This window comes from Lygodium microphyllum, chromosome 2 (genome assembly GCF_053477565.2).
Source record: "Lygodium microphyllum isolate KBCC chromosome 2, Lygodium_microphyllum_v1.1.10, whole genome shotgun sequence".
Taxonomy (NCBI): domain Eukaryota; kingdom Viridiplantae; phylum Streptophyta; class Polypodiopsida; order Schizaeales; family Lygodiaceae; genus Lygodium; species Lygodium microphyllum.
Genome location: NC_141136.1, coordinates 5,932,692 through 5,948,216, shown reverse-complemented (window position 1 = coordinate 5,948,216; position 15,525 = coordinate 5,932,692). Strand labels below are relative to the sequence as shown.

The following is a 15,525-nucleotide window of genomic DNA, read 5'->3' as shown; positions in this document are numbered from 1 at the left end:
ACAGTTCCAAGAGCTGAGATTAGAGCAGCACGCCACCCTCACATATAGGAATACCACACATAGATACTACATCAAAGAACAATGAGGGAGATCTACCAAAGACGAGTAACAGATGATAGAGTCGAGGGCCCAACCTAGACACTACTCTCATACTATTTTCTCTCAAATGTATGACATACTTTACCCACCAATCCTCACTAGGTGAAACTAGATATACAAGTATCATTTAGCCACACAGCTAGACATTTAATATCTCATCCTCCCGTTGTATCCCTATATGAACACTATTTGGCCTTGCACATCACCCTTAATTATTTTACAATATTTTACTTTAAGCACATCACATTCTAATGTCCAGTGACAATCAACATTGTACCATGACTTTGTCTCATAGGCCAATTTTGGCCTCTCTCTCTCTCTCTCTCCTTTCTATGGAGTATATAAGACTTAAGGCTACAAAAGATTGCATACACAAGAATGAGACTTTTCATAGGTTTTAAGGTTGTATATAACTGTGGCAAGCTTCAAATATTTACCCACAATTATAGAGAGCACACAAATAATTAAATTTTTATCTACAAAATAATTTTTGCCCACATGTGATTACTATTTACTACTCAAATTTTACAATAAACTATCTTTAAGTACTCTAGGATTTTAAAATTTCTCCCTATTTTTCACAACACTATGGAGTTCATTAGCTATGTGTAATAAGGCTACAATAATAACTTCAAGTTTTATTTTGCTAAATTTTTCACTTCCATTTTAGTGTCTTGTGGCTAATTTTAATCTCCTAGCTCCTACATGCTAGTTTGAGTCCTTTTTCATTTTTGACAATCGTTGTTTTTGGACAATTACCACTACCATTATCTCGATCAATTAGTCTCTTTGTTAGCACTTGCCTTATCCTTTGACCTTTAGAATTGCTCCTTTGACCTAGACTTTACTAGTTTTAACCATGACTCCGTTACCATTGTTATAAATCCCTTGATACAATGCTTGTTATTCATATCCAAATATGCATCAATTCTTGTGCTAGACCAAAAACACAATCAAGCACCATGCTTCACCATAGAGATTCCAAGAGCTTTAATTTTATGCATTATCCTACATAAATCCATTGGTCTACTCTAGCACTTGATGACCTATATGTATGCAATTGCTTTGTAATATTACTTAAGAGTAATCTACCTGTGTCTCATGCAACCCCCAAAAAGTTATTATTCAAGGATGCACCCATTGGGGGTTGGGACTTGTCTAGCTCAACTATAATAAAGCTAAAAAATATTGCACCTACAAAGAGTCCAATTACAAGCTTTAGGGCTTTACACTTGTACTTTGACTCACAAACCAAACAAGCACTACCATTTAGCGTGGAGCAACTTGTATATCCAAGAACTTGTACTAGCTTGGCAGCACCAACGTGACTACATGACTACTATATTAAAGAACTTAACACATGCTCTATAACTAGGTTCTTACACCACAACTCATGTTTTGAACACTTTTCTCAATTGAGGTTTACAACCTTACACTGCTTGAATGCCATCTTATATCCATGAGAATGCTTCACTTAATAAAGACTTGTATTGAATGGCCTACATCACATATATAATTATACAATAAACATTCATTGCAACCACCAAGCATGTTAAGCTAAAACCATGACTCTTAACACAAATGGGACATTGATAGAGCTCTTTCACTTTTAAGCTTCTTCAAACACACAATCTCCTACCTCTCACTCAAGATGCTCCTCATCCATCCTCTTTCAAGCTCAAGCAAGCTACGTTTTCTATATCCTCAAGCAAGCAACCAAGCATGCTCAATCACAACCAAGAAAACCACATGCTTTGCGATTACATTACTTCCTCCAACATGGTGGGATGAGTGGACCCAATACTCTTGAATCCTTGTGCAACTTCCAATGGATTACGTGCTCTGAGCTTCCCACACGCAAGAATAGAGTAGAAAAGAAGAATCAAAACAAGCAAAGAAGCCCCCACATACTTGAACTCTCTCCCTCACACTCGCAATTTATGGTGGATGGAGAAGAGAATATACATAATAGACTCTAATAGTTAGCACACAATAATCTCTTCTAATCATTGTGTATATTATATACATAGGTTTCACTCTAGGGGAGCACCCTTAATCCTCATTTCTCTTATCCTATTAACAATTTACACCAAGCAAGCACACTGATAATGGAGGGCAATCACAAAAGGTGATATAATCAAGTGAGGGTGAAGATTGCAATGTGAATAAAACACACATGGACACCACACAAGATTCCAAACTCAAACTTGTTTTATTTTTTACAAAATGGTACAACTATCATTGTTCATATAAAAGTGGATGTAAATAAGGCAGCATTACAGAGAATGGTACGAGTACAACATTTCATTTCACATGACAAGTGGAAGTGGATTTTACAAATAAAGCATGCCCATGGGAGGAAAGGGTGCATCTTGCCTCAAGAATCACCTCATCACCATAGGTACACATGCTTTAAATTTTGCTCATTTGTTGCATGCACAACAAGAGCCAAGGATTGGTTTTGGTCCTACCACATACATATTACATGCATGCACACGTAACAACATTGCATGCAAAAAGAGGTGAAAGAAGACAAAATTAAGATTTCTACTCGTCAGAGAATTCAATTACAATTCTATTAACATTCAATCAAATTCAGGCAAAAACCCAAAAAGGACCCAAAACTGCTAAAAATAGACTAATCTGTATTAGTGTTAATGTCCAGTTCATTAAGAGGCATGTGGTGCCTATGTTCTGCCTGCTTGGTAGGACCAAAAGTGTTGGGGCATTGAAGGGTCCATGCTGTAATAAGACAATGTTAAGGATCCACAAAATTGGTGCAATGGCATATGCACAAATTTCCTTCACACATGAAATAAGATTGAAACAGCACATCGTCAAGACAACAGACCGTCGCAATACACAATTGCTCCCTCCCTTTTTGCTGACCTAGAAAAGCAGAAACCCATGAAAACATGTTAATTTTTTGACATTCATGTGACATAAGATGAACCAAACCACAACGCACACTCACCTTTGCAAGGTTGTGAGTTTATACTTCAGCTCTTCTTAAGTCAAACTGGATAAATGCACCAATGACAGACTCATTGACTCTTTGCTAGGCCACACAGCAAACAAGCTGTTAAAAGCTCACCATAAAAGTTGTTATTTTGTGCACAGGAATCCCTGATACTAGCTACTTGCTTAATGTTAGGGAGGAACCAAGAAGCTTCTCAAACTCATCCTCTAGTAGTCCATATAAATTTGACTTCGTTCGCCTATACATCCAGCAGTGGTTCTTTGTATCCCAGTCAAATCTTGCAGGCCCACTGACATGTAAAACGCCCAGAGATGTTAAACCAACATGGATTGAGGAAAACAAACATTGGGGGAAAAAAATGTCACATTTGAGCTTCTAAGCTTGCCTTTTGCACAAGGAAAACAAACGACCACTGTTGTGAGTAAAAGATGCCATGCCTAGCTGGGACTAGTAGCAAAAAAGGTGCTGTACAGCAACTAAAAACCAAGTTACAAAGCATTATGCAGTGGTATTCTAGCCCTAGCTATCATTCATTCCAAACCAGATAACACATCAATCTTGTCTAGCACCTTGTCAAACAACAAGAGAGCTGAGCACATCAGAATCTTGCACACACCTCAACACAAAAATATGGAGATTTTGAGCATCTAAGATTATTTACCTCACTGGAGATGACAGCCAGATTTGTCTATTTGGGGTTTGCTTGTTGATGACGTAAGTGCCATGTGCTCCTAACTTGATGGTCAGTACTCCTTCCTGAGACAAAAATAAATGTATCAAATTGTTGATATGGAAGTATCTCGCATTTGATATATCTGGAGTATCAATTTGAGATTTGGGACCATCTCTCAGGATATTGAACCAAAACATTCTTTCCTATTTACTTGCTGTAGCTTTATTTTTGCTGCTGGTCAGTATAACTGTATGAATATATAGAACTGTTGCCACTTACTGCATGGTCTGTATCAAACCCTTCTATGTCAAGGTCCTCTCCCAACTCCTGTAGAATAGCCATAAGTCAAGTCAAATCATTAAAAAAGATACTGGTTTGACAGAAACATGGGGACTCCCTTCTTACATCTATTTTCTCCTGGATATGATGGAGTGTTGAATCAGCCAATCCATGAAACTCCCTCTCATCCAATAAAGACCTGCCACATTTGCAAAGAAGGGTATGAGTTTTCTTAGTTTTCATGTCAAGCATAGGCTTGCTCTTAGACATGTGTTTCGTGATTAGTAAAAGCTTAGTGCCATTGTTTTGCCATCTAGACATGGCTATGCATAAGGCTCTTACAATCAAAAGCAAGCAAGCCCAAAACAAGCAGCAACGATTAAAAAGCAGAGTTTTTACACAAACTCCACAGCCATACTGTTGGATCGCAGATGGCAGCTCTCAGCTCAATACAGAGTGTCTAGCCAATAGAGAGAGTGAGAGTGTGGTCACTGCTCGACACTTGATTAGTTAGAAAAGTGTGTAACTCCAAGTACAAAGTACAACCCTTAGACTTTAGGGTTGTGTAAGTGCCTTAAGGTGCATTCACACATGAAAGCGTGTAATGTGTGATAAGTGACCGAACTGTGTAACATAAATACACAAATAATAAAGTAATATGACTGGGGAAAAACCTATCTTACAAAGAGTAAAAAGTGCCCCAATATCCTACTACAGATCACCGATACTCCTATGTGAGTGTAGGCATGAGAACAACAAACCCCCTAGAGTGAAAAGTGATCAGTATACAAGGATCATCCACCAAAGGAGATTAAATTTAATGCATTACGAAATGCTTCAAATTTGTCGCGAGGAAGAGCTTTGGTGAAGACCTCTGCCACATTATTGTTGGTTGGACAGTAGACAAGGCTGATATCCCCTACACATAACCTCTCTCTAACAAAGTAATAATGTACCTCAAATGTGTTTCATGCGTGCATGAAACACTGGATTCTGTGCCATTGCAATGGCACTCTGACTATCAGTAAACAAAGAAGTAGACTTTGTGACAAATACATCAAGATCAACCAACAAACATCTCAATCATACACATTCAACTGTAATAGTGAAAGATGCCTTGTATTCAGCTCCACAAGACAATGTGGCAACAGTGGATTGTTTCTTACTAAGCCAAGAAATGCAAAAAGAGACAAGAAAGAAACAATTTCCACTTGTACAAAGACAAGAATCAAAATCTCAAGCCCAACCAGAATCATTGTAAGCATATAACTGCAGTGACCCCCCCTTCGCATAAAGCAATCCAAGAGTCCTAGTGCCATGCAAGTAATGGAAAACATGCTTCACAGCTTGCCAATGTAAAAAGTATTGATTGTGCATATATCTACTTAGGGCTAAAACTGCAAATTGATTATCTAGCCTTGTGTTGCATAAATAAATGAGACATCCAACTGCTGGAGCATATGTATCAATGTCAAACATACCACTATCATCATACAAAGACAGCTTAGGTCCAATCTCCATCAATGTACTTAGTGGCTTGCAATCCTGGAGTTTATCAATATATCTGGACTATAACAATCCAATGCCCCTAGTATCATGAAGAAACTGTATGCCCAAATAGTAATGCAAAGGCCCCAAATCTGACATTTCAAAAGTTTGCTGCAAATTTTTCTTAAATGCTGAAATCTGGCCAACATCTATCCTTGTGAGCAGAGAAGGTCGTCCACATAAAGGCAAATGACTAGCAAGGATCTCCCCTCTTTGCATAGGTAGAGAGTAGACTCTAATGAGCTGTTAAAGAACCATTGGCTAAGTAAGAAGGCATCAATTTTGGCATACCAAGCTCATGGAGCTTGCTTCAAACCATACAAAGCCTTTTTCAGCTTGCATACCAAATGTTCGGATCCTTCAATTGCAAAACCCATGGGCTGCTGAACATACACTTCTTTTTGAAGTTCCCCATGTAAAAATGCACTTCTTATGTCGACCTGGTGCACAATCCAACCATAATGGACAGCCAATGCAACCATATACCCGATAGTAGTCATACATGATATAGGAGCAAATGTCTTTTTTTTTGTGCATAGCCTTTTACCACAATCTTGGCCTTGTACTTATCAATGGATCTATCCACTTTTCGTTTCAGCTTATAGACCCATTTAGTACCGATGGCTTTCTTTCCAACAAGCAATGTAGCTAAATCTCGTGTTTAATTCTTCATGATAGAATCAAATTCAGCTTGCATTGCTACCAATGCACATTTTGTTGAGCATTCTCAAAAGAATCGGACTCATCATCATCAAGTGTGCTTGTTGCCATAACAAACTCCATAGCATTTACATGATCATATAGATGTGTTTGTCTTGAAGTATGGCCAGCAAGAGGAGCATCCAAATGACTGTCTTGTTGAGTCTGCAAATACCATCTAGGTATTTGTCTAGCCTCCTGAATATGTGCATGCTCTTGATGAACCTCAAGTTCAACATATTGTTGGATATTCAGATTATCCATAGACTAAATTTCTGCATTACTTAATGGAACAACTCACTGAACATTTTGTTCATTTGATGAAGCTCCAGCTGTATCACCAAAAGATATAAGCAACTGCCCTTCAAACACATCATTTGCAGCCTAATATGTGTCATAACCACCAAGAGATAATTCTGATTTTTCATCAAAAATCACATCTCTACTAACGAAAACTTTCTTGAAAATAGGATCGTACAATATATACCCTTTGCTTTCACTACTGCACCCCACAATTATACACTTGACGGCCTTATTTTCCAACTTTTTTCTTAACACTATGGAAATATGAGCATATGTAAGACATCCAAAAGCCCAAAAATGACCAATTTAAGGTTTTTAGTTGTTACAAGCCTCAAAAGCATTATATTTTCCAATGCCTTGGTAGGACACGTATTCAAAATGTGACAAGCATACATACCTGCTTTCATCCAAAATCCATGTGGCAATTTGTTAGCTTTTAACATACACCTAGCCATCTCCATGAGTAACCAATTCTTCCTTTCTGCAACCCTATTCTACTATGAAGTATATGCAGCAGTATACTAATATGCAATGCCTTTTTGCTTCAAAAAATTATTCAATAAGGAAGACATATATTCTCCCTCTCGGTAAGAACAGAGAGTCTTAATCTGACAGCCTAATTGATCTTCCACAAGTGCAATAAAAGCCAAAAATGCATCATATACTTCTAATCTTTTCACCGATGAATAAACCCAACATAAACAAGTAAAGTCATCATTGAAGGTGATGAAATAATAACATCCATCCAATGACTCTATCCACATGGATCCACATACATCTAAATGCACAATCTATAGCCTCCTTGTAGCTTTAAAAGCAACAACACGAGGAAAAGAAAACTGATACATTTTTTGCCAAAATGCATCTCTCACAAATATGCTTAAGAGGTCTCACTAAGAGAGAGAAGCCTTCCAATATCTAAGTACATTGCATAAGCATCAAGTTGCTATAGTTCGCATGCCCCATGCGAGCATGCTATAACTATGTCTATGACATAATAGGAGTAATAGTAGATGCCAAGTAAACTGACCGATCAATCGAATGAGCATCTACCTCATAAAGTCCATGACATAATGTGCCAATGAGTACCAAAGACAAAAATTTCTTATCCCTAACCATGCATTTATTATCATCAAATGTGACTTGCATTCCACACTTTGCTAAAGAAAAAATGAACAGCAAATTCTTCTTCATCCCTTGCACATATTAAGCATCTTGCAAACAGAGAGTAGAGCCATCGATGGATTTTAAGACAATCTCTCCAACGTCTCTAACAAGATAATATGCATTGTTAGCACATTGCACTAATTTACCAATAGAAGCTACAACTACAAAGGTAAACAAATCTCTGCGGAATATAATGTGCTTAGAAGCACCATTATCAAAGAACCAAGTGCTAGTATCCTCTGTAGAGCTAAATGCTCTATCTGTCCAAGAAGAATCATAATTGCAAGTATAAAAACAACAATCAATGTCAATGATAAACGATGCAAACTCTATAGAAGTAACAGTAATAGATGTATCTAAAACAAACATCCCAGACTCCTTTTTCTTCTTGGCAATGCATTTCTTATATTCTGTGATGTAATGACCTTGTTTTTAACAATAATGTCACTTGCCCTTCTTGGCTTACATGCCCCTTGTTTCTTGTTGTTTTATGAAGTTCCTGAACTTCCAAAACTCTGCCAAAACACTTGTCCTTCTTGGCTTGCGTTCCCCCTACTTGTTCTCTGAAGTTCCTAAACTTCCATAACTTTGCAGAGCATTCCTAGACTAATTGCCCTTGCCCTTCTGTCTTGCCATAAAAGCATGTTCAGAAGCTACAACATCCAACCCACTATACTTCCTTGTTTGCTCTTCTTTCAACAACAAACTAACTAATTGAAGAAAAATAAGTACCTGCATAAAAATTCGTATTGTAAGATTCAATGTCGTATGAAAGGCCAAATAAAAAGATGGCAAAGAATTCATAGTAGAGATCATCTAAGCATCAAAATAATACTCATCTACATTCATTAACTACTCGTGCAAGTCCTGTATTTTATTGAGATGATCCTGTATAGCATCACCTTCTTTCATCTTCACATTTTCAAACCCCTTCTTTAAGAAAGAAATGAGAGTATCATTTTTTCTAGCAAACATATGCTCAAGTGTAAGCCATGCTATTCATGAAGTAGCAACAGACCAAATATGCAAGATTATAGACCGCTGAACTACCAATGCAATAAGTGACAATGCTTGGGGTTCCCTAGTGTCTCAAGCCTTCTGTGCAATTGTTCTTTGGAGTAGTGGCACCAAAGCTTGCCTTTGACCACGACCTCCTTGTGGAAGAGTAGCAAGAGCCATCTCTCCAGAATCAACTTCTTCCCCACTGACATAATCTCAAAGACTTTATGCAATGAGTACATCCTTCATCACAAAGAACCATAGAGAATAGTTATTGCCATCCAATCTATCCTCTTTAGATACCTAAGTGAAACCATCACTCTGTCTTTGATTTGCTATGATAAATGTCACTCTTTCAAAAGGAGCAAGAGCAATAACAAAAGCTGGCCTGACCTGGAAATCTGAAAAATTCTAGAGATTACAGCAAAGGCCAAGCTGTAATCAACTAAATTGTGTCATAGTTGACCACTATTGTCGCAATGTGCTTAGCAGCACTAAAAACACAAAAGCCCCAAAATTTGACCGTCCAATGTGCATAATTCAGTCAATTTCAGACTAAAACTTCAATACATATTCCAATGTCTGCCAAACATACAAAAGCCCCAAATTTTCTGATCCAAATTTCCAATTTGTGCACGGAAGCACCTTACTATAGCAAAAATAGACCTTTCCCTGTAAAAGACCCTTGCTATGGCTCTGATGTTTTGAATAAAATGATAAGATATACCCATGGCAGCCAAGAACGAGCCAAGGACGAGCTGAGCATGAGCTGTGGATGTTGGTGCTGGAGGCGGGACTGCCCAGGCTGGCGGGCAGCACAGTCTATATGCAAGCTCTGGCCCAGCGGAGCTGGTCAAGACCAGGCAACGGCCTGGACAGGCCGGCAGAGCCACTGGCCCAGGTGGCAAGCGGCAGAATAGGGAGGCAGCAGCAGCTACCTGGACATTGGTGCTGCAAGGCAGCTGGAACAGGTGCAGCAAGGCGGCCACTGCCTGGGCGGCCTGCTGTGCTAGCAAGCATGGCGTAGGAGCTACAAAACAGGCAGTGGTTGCTGCTGCCGCCGGTGGACAAGGTGCTAACCTGGCGTGGGCTGTTGCCAGATGAACCTCAAGCTCTAATACCACTATTAGATCGGAGATGGCAACTATCAGCTCAATACAGAGTGTGTAGATAGTAGAGAGAGTGAGAGTGTGATCACTGCTCGATACTTGATTAGTTAGAAAAGTGTGTAACTCCAAGTGCAAAGTACAACCCTTAGACTTTAGGGTTGTGTAGCCTTAAGGTGCGTTCACACAAGAAAGTGTGTAATGTGTGATAAGTGACTGAACTGTGTAACATAAATACACAAATAAAGAGTTTTATGATTGGGGGGAAAAACCTCTCTTACGAAGCGTAAAAAGTGCCCCAATATCCTACTGCAGATCACTGACACTCCTATGTGAGTGTCGGCATGAGTAAAACCCAACACATACAAGAAATAAGAGAGATGATTTCGACCATCCAAATAGTGGCATAATCCTAGGCTCACTATATACCCACCAGCATAATGCTAATCTCCCTGGAGCTATCAACCAAAGGGAGTGGAAATAAGCAACATGCTCTGACGAAACTAGGGGCTCAAGGGTTTGGCCCTGTGATAGCATTTGCACAACCTGGTTGTGCATACCCAACTCACAAACCAAAACAAGCTCACTACATGTCTAAGCACCATATATGAACCAAATTATTCCAAAATTCCCTGAAAAGAGAAAATGGGGCATAGACCAATATCATGTCATATTCCATATACCCTCTCTCTCTCTCTCTCTCTCTCTTTTCTGACAAAAACAAAAGGACTAAGTATGTGTAAATATCATCTTTCAAATGAGACAATTCTAGTTGAAGTTTAAGAACTACCAAAATGAACAGAAAATTGTTTTACATTCACCTACTGAATCACTCCAAGGGATTGCGAAGACCCAATTGTCAAGGCTTTTTGTAAACAAAACACCGAATTGAACAAGACTCCTTCAGGTATTCCTTTGGTCTCCAATAAAAGATCGTTAAGCCTTATCAACTATCCTTGCTCATATACACATCCACCCCTTATCTCTCTCATGTAGGCCTCCTTGCCTTGAAGCCCACTAGCCTTGGTGAGGAGGTTTTGGACAACTTTCGGGTCTAGGAATTGCCAAAATTTGAGCAATTTTCTTTTCATCAAGCATTTACATTGAGGATAGAATAAAAGCATGTAGATTCTCTGACTACCATGTGTAAGCCATTATCTAGTCATAGCCACTAGATAGACTTTTGTTTGATTGTGATACCATGTTGGTAAGTCAGTTGTCATCTTGTATTGCATATCTTTTGCAACCTGTGTTGCTACCATGATCAAATTGAGGCATTTGCATCTTCAACCAAAGATATCCCCCATCCACAAGGCAATTGTCTTCTTAGTTTTGTGTTTTCAGCCTTCGAAGACCTTGACAAAGCTGAATTTTGGTGGACACGCCTACAACGATCAGAGACTTCTATATTTTGGATAAACAGCCGCCTATAATGTGCATTTTGTGGCCAGCACACATAGCAGCCCAGCATCTCAGTGTTTGAGGCTTCTATGAGATCTCAGGTATCCTTAAAGTTTTCAGCTATGGCATCCATTTTTTACTTGTCTTCATCTGCCTCTTCTTTCCAATGACCCATAGTGGCAATGTGGACTGAGCCTTGTTTCATCTACTTGCTGCACCGGTGCTGCATATTCCTATTCTCCCCAACCTACCAAACGCTCACAACCTAACCTACACGCAAGGGTTCTACACCTTTTCAGCACATGCAACTCACACTAGTCAAACACCTTCTTTGGGGCAAACACCCAAAAGCACCGTCTCATGCATATCCATGCCACACATCACACCTAGTCACCCACCCATCTATTCCATGCCATCCAACTATCCAGCACCTCCCTCAACCTTCCATTCATCCATTGCATCCAATCATGCACTTACTGACAAGACCCATTTCAACAACTCAAACTTCACAACTTCAGGTCAATCTTAATGCCATGTGTCTTGGACTCTTAGAATTTATGGGACCTTCTGCAAGGGATTGCAATCCCCACCCAACCCCATTGGTCCTCATACGAGGTAGTATGCACTTGGAAGAGCAAAAATGCCATGGTCTCATGTCCAAGTTTCCCCCACAATTACAGCACAAACTTGCATCTAAGCATTAGGCAGTACTACTTAGGCAATTGCTATGCAACTCATAGTCATACCCAACGTATCAATTGCTAGAATTTGCCAATTCTAAGAGCAATGCCCAATGTTTGTCTTTAATTCTTTTTCATTTCTTAGTGTGAACACAACTAAAGTTATAAGTTGTCACCACTCTTAAGAGTTAAGAGTTAAGAGTCAATTAGCTCTAGTTGAGTTTGAGCTAGGTCTATCTTAGACCTATCTTGTACCTTTAATTCTTATTCTTTCAATTCAGCAAGTACACTCTACTCTTTTACTTCAGCACACTCTCATTGTCTCTCTTTTCTCTCCTCCAGAGCTAGCTGTAATTTTCTAACATTTGGTATCAAAGCAAGGTTCTACGCGCGGATTTAGTTCAGCCACCATCAGCTCGCACCGCCTTGCCTAACTATCAGCCAACTCTCTGGCCAAGGAAAAGAAGGATAAGCTGTTGCTATTTTCAGCTTGCGCGCAGCTGTATGCGCAGTCCCGTACCCAATCCCATTCGCAGCTCAAAAAGCTATTGTTTCAGAGGAGCTGCTGCTGTTTTTCAGTTTTGCCCCTTATTTTCTCACCTCTGTTTGCAGGCTTGCCTGCGATTTTCTACAAACCCTAATTTTCAAATTTGGGATTTTTTCAAAATTTCTGCAACTTCCCGTCCATTTTGGCCATCCCTTTCCGAATCTCAGCTCATGCCGCCCAAATTTTGGGGCTTTTGTCAATTTTTGCTCCCAAAGTTCAAGTTGACAACCAATCCAAAGAAATTTCACAATTTCTCCGACATTCCCACCAAAAATTTTAGGGCTTTTGCCATATTTGCAATCCCATGTGTGAATCTTCATTGGAAACGCCGACATTGCACAATTTCATCAGCATTTATGCAAGAAATTTGGGGCTTTTTGTCCTAGAGCCTCCGATACGCATCACAAGGCAAATTGCAACTGTTGTTCGTTGTTGGCATGCACCTTAAGCAGGGTTGTCCATGGCCGACAAATGGGTCAACCCATAAGATCCGTCCTGTCCAATCCGGCCCATCTAATCCCGTTCAATGGTTTCATTGCGCCGGTCAACTACACCCCGTCCGAGGTCAAAATAACTGTTTCGTGCTTGTTTTCTGCGCTTTTCCCTCCCATTTTCTCCAACAGCTCTCTCTTCTCTACCACCTAGTCTCCTCAAACAGCTCTCTTCTCTTCTCTCTCTCCACAAACTCTCTCTCTCTCTCTCTCTCTCTCTCTCTCTCCAACTCTAAACCCTAAAACACTCTCCCTCTATAAAAACCTTTCCCTCTCACCATCTCATTCATCCTTTCTAGTATCTACTCACTCAACTCTTAAGCTTCCCACTCTCTTTTGCAATTACTTTTGAGTAAAGTCTCTAAATATTTTAAGTCCAAACATTACGTATAGCCTTTAAATTGCATGTAAATTTTCTTTTCATTAGACACACCATCGATCGTAGATCCAAGTTTTATTAGTTCGATTAGTACTGCACCAGTATGGTATGGTACGGTACTAATCGGATGCCATTGGACATGACAACCCTAACCCCAAGGTGTGACATTAGTGCAAAAATTCAAGCTGTAAGGTACAAATTTCTTCAATTTCTTTGAAATTTTAGAAAGAAATTTGAGGCTTTTGCCTGACATGCATTCCAAGGTAGCAAACAAGCGATATAACAACATTTAATGCTATTACAATCAGATTGAGTAAAAAATTTGAAAATTTTCACTAAATTTTGGTAAGAATCGGCATTAACTTGCTATAATTTGTACTTTTGAGGACACACATTACGAGGCAAGTGTGGTATAGCAATGCATTGTTGTTATTTCTTAGCTAAGTCCTGATCTGGGTCAAATTGGATACACTTTGGCATTTTTGCAACAGTTTGGTACTTGTTGCATAATCGCGAGGGGATTTTTGGTACTCTAAGGAGTACAATCTATACTTTAGTGGAGAAGTATTTGGCTGCAAATTTTTGTCCATCATTGACAGCATGGCATATCAAAGGATTAATGATCACGGCAACATCCTTGGTGTCCTCACTCGAGATAACAAACTTGATGGATCAAACTACCCATTGTGGAGTTTTATGGTCTGTAACCTTCTTGTAGCAAAGGACTCGTAGGACTATGTTACAGGTGATTTTCAGCGACCAAGAGGTCTTGCACCTCAAACACGTCAGCATAACGCTAGAGGAAAAGCTACTAGTGTTGTTGCCCCTCCTCTCCCTCCTACCAAGGATCAGAGGAGATGGGACTCAAAAGATGCACAAGCACTTTCTTTGATTGCCTTGTCAATGAAAAGATCGATCATTTCACATATCTAATCTTGTAAGACCTCAAAATCAACATGCATGTACTTTTGCGTACGTTTGCAACACGTTATAAGGCCAAAATATCTTATCTCCATAGAGCATTGGCCAATGTGAACATAGATGAGGATGATAGCACGACAAATCACCTTATTTACATACAGTATTTGCGCTAGTAACTGATCAACGTGGATGAAATCATTCATGATACTGAATTAATAAACATCACACTAAACTCTCTTCCAGAGTCGTATCTTGGTTTCCACATCTCTTTGATGTTGGCTCTCTTTTTTTTTGGGAGAGGGGGGTTTAGTATGTGCAGGTATATATGGACTTTGTAGCTATGCCATGGCGTTGAAGCCAAAAACACCTATATAGGGAGTAGTGGTGACTCTGAGGTCTGCTTAGTTTCCACTCTACATGTGATTTCCTATACACATTGGTAAACCCTCACCGACGCCATGGTATAGCTACAAAGCTGATATCCTTACACTTCCTCATATATAGAGTGAAAACTACGGAGAGCTCAAAGGCACTACTACTCTCTATATAGGTGTTTATGGCTCCAATGCCATGGTATAGCTACAAAGTTCATACCCTTACAAGTAGCCCCTTACATTTGTGGAGTTGGAAGGCCTCTACTTGCAAAAGCAACAGACTCGGAAGAATGTTGCATTGCATTCAAGAGATGTGGCTATGCTTTCCAAGTTCAAAGACAAAGTAAAAGTCAAGAAAAATGCAAAAGATCAGCAAAAGGTTGATACTGGACAGCCATCAAATAAGGCTGTCCAAGACATAGAAAAGTCTAAAAGGAAGGGGAAATGTCATTATTGCAAGAAGTCACATCACTATGTGAAGTGAGTGATGCGCTGCGGAGATGCAATGTCCGGCGATGAAATGTCAGGTAAAGAGCAAAACACGTGAGCAACAGCAGCGAGTGAGAGCGAGAGATGCAAGATGTTATTGGGTACAATTGGAGTGTGTACCACTTTAGGTTTTTAGATAGATATATATGAAAGTACAAGTGTGCTAAGGGTGCGTTCACACCCGTGCACATATAAAAGGCACGATGGCCCTTTATTCCCAACAACCTCCCACCTAAAGGCAATGTGCCTTAAGAGGAGAAAAGAATCAGCTAAGTCTAAGTATGTACAAAGCTGAAATACATATATCTATCCAATTCCCATCATCTATCGGCAATGAGCAAACCGCTCTGCTGGAAGACCCTTCGTGAGAAGATCTGCAGGATTATCATC

The 15,525-nt window shown here is 39.5% G+C and overlaps 1 protein-coding gene across 2 annotated transcripts in view; it reads right to left on the bottom strand.

Moving 5' to 3' along the window:
- Window positions 1-2,724: 2,724 nt before the first annotated feature.
- Window positions 2,725-15,525, bottom strand: part of FH (frataxin-like protein) — a 65,412-nt gene continuing 52,611 nt past the window's right edge. The window contains exons 3-7 of one of the 2 annotated variants that reach the window (XM_087690653.1): window positions 4,158-4,230; window positions 4,032-4,079; window positions 3,741-3,835; window positions 3,074-3,368; window positions 2,725-2,988 (exon numbers count right to left, since the gene is read on the bottom strand). In XM_087690653.1, coding sequence (XP_087546779.1) covers window positions 3,236-3,368; window positions 3,741-3,835; window positions 4,032-4,079; window positions 4,158-4,230 — 349 coding nt within the window. In that variant the 3' untranslated portion in view covers window positions 2,725-2,988; window positions 3,074-3,235. Of the gene's footprint in view, window positions 2,989-3,073; window positions 3,369-3,464; window positions 3,545-3,740; window positions 3,836-4,031; window positions 4,080-4,157; window positions 4,231-15,525 lie in introns of those variants that run through there. The other variant, XM_087690656.1, reaches the window with a different exon arrangement.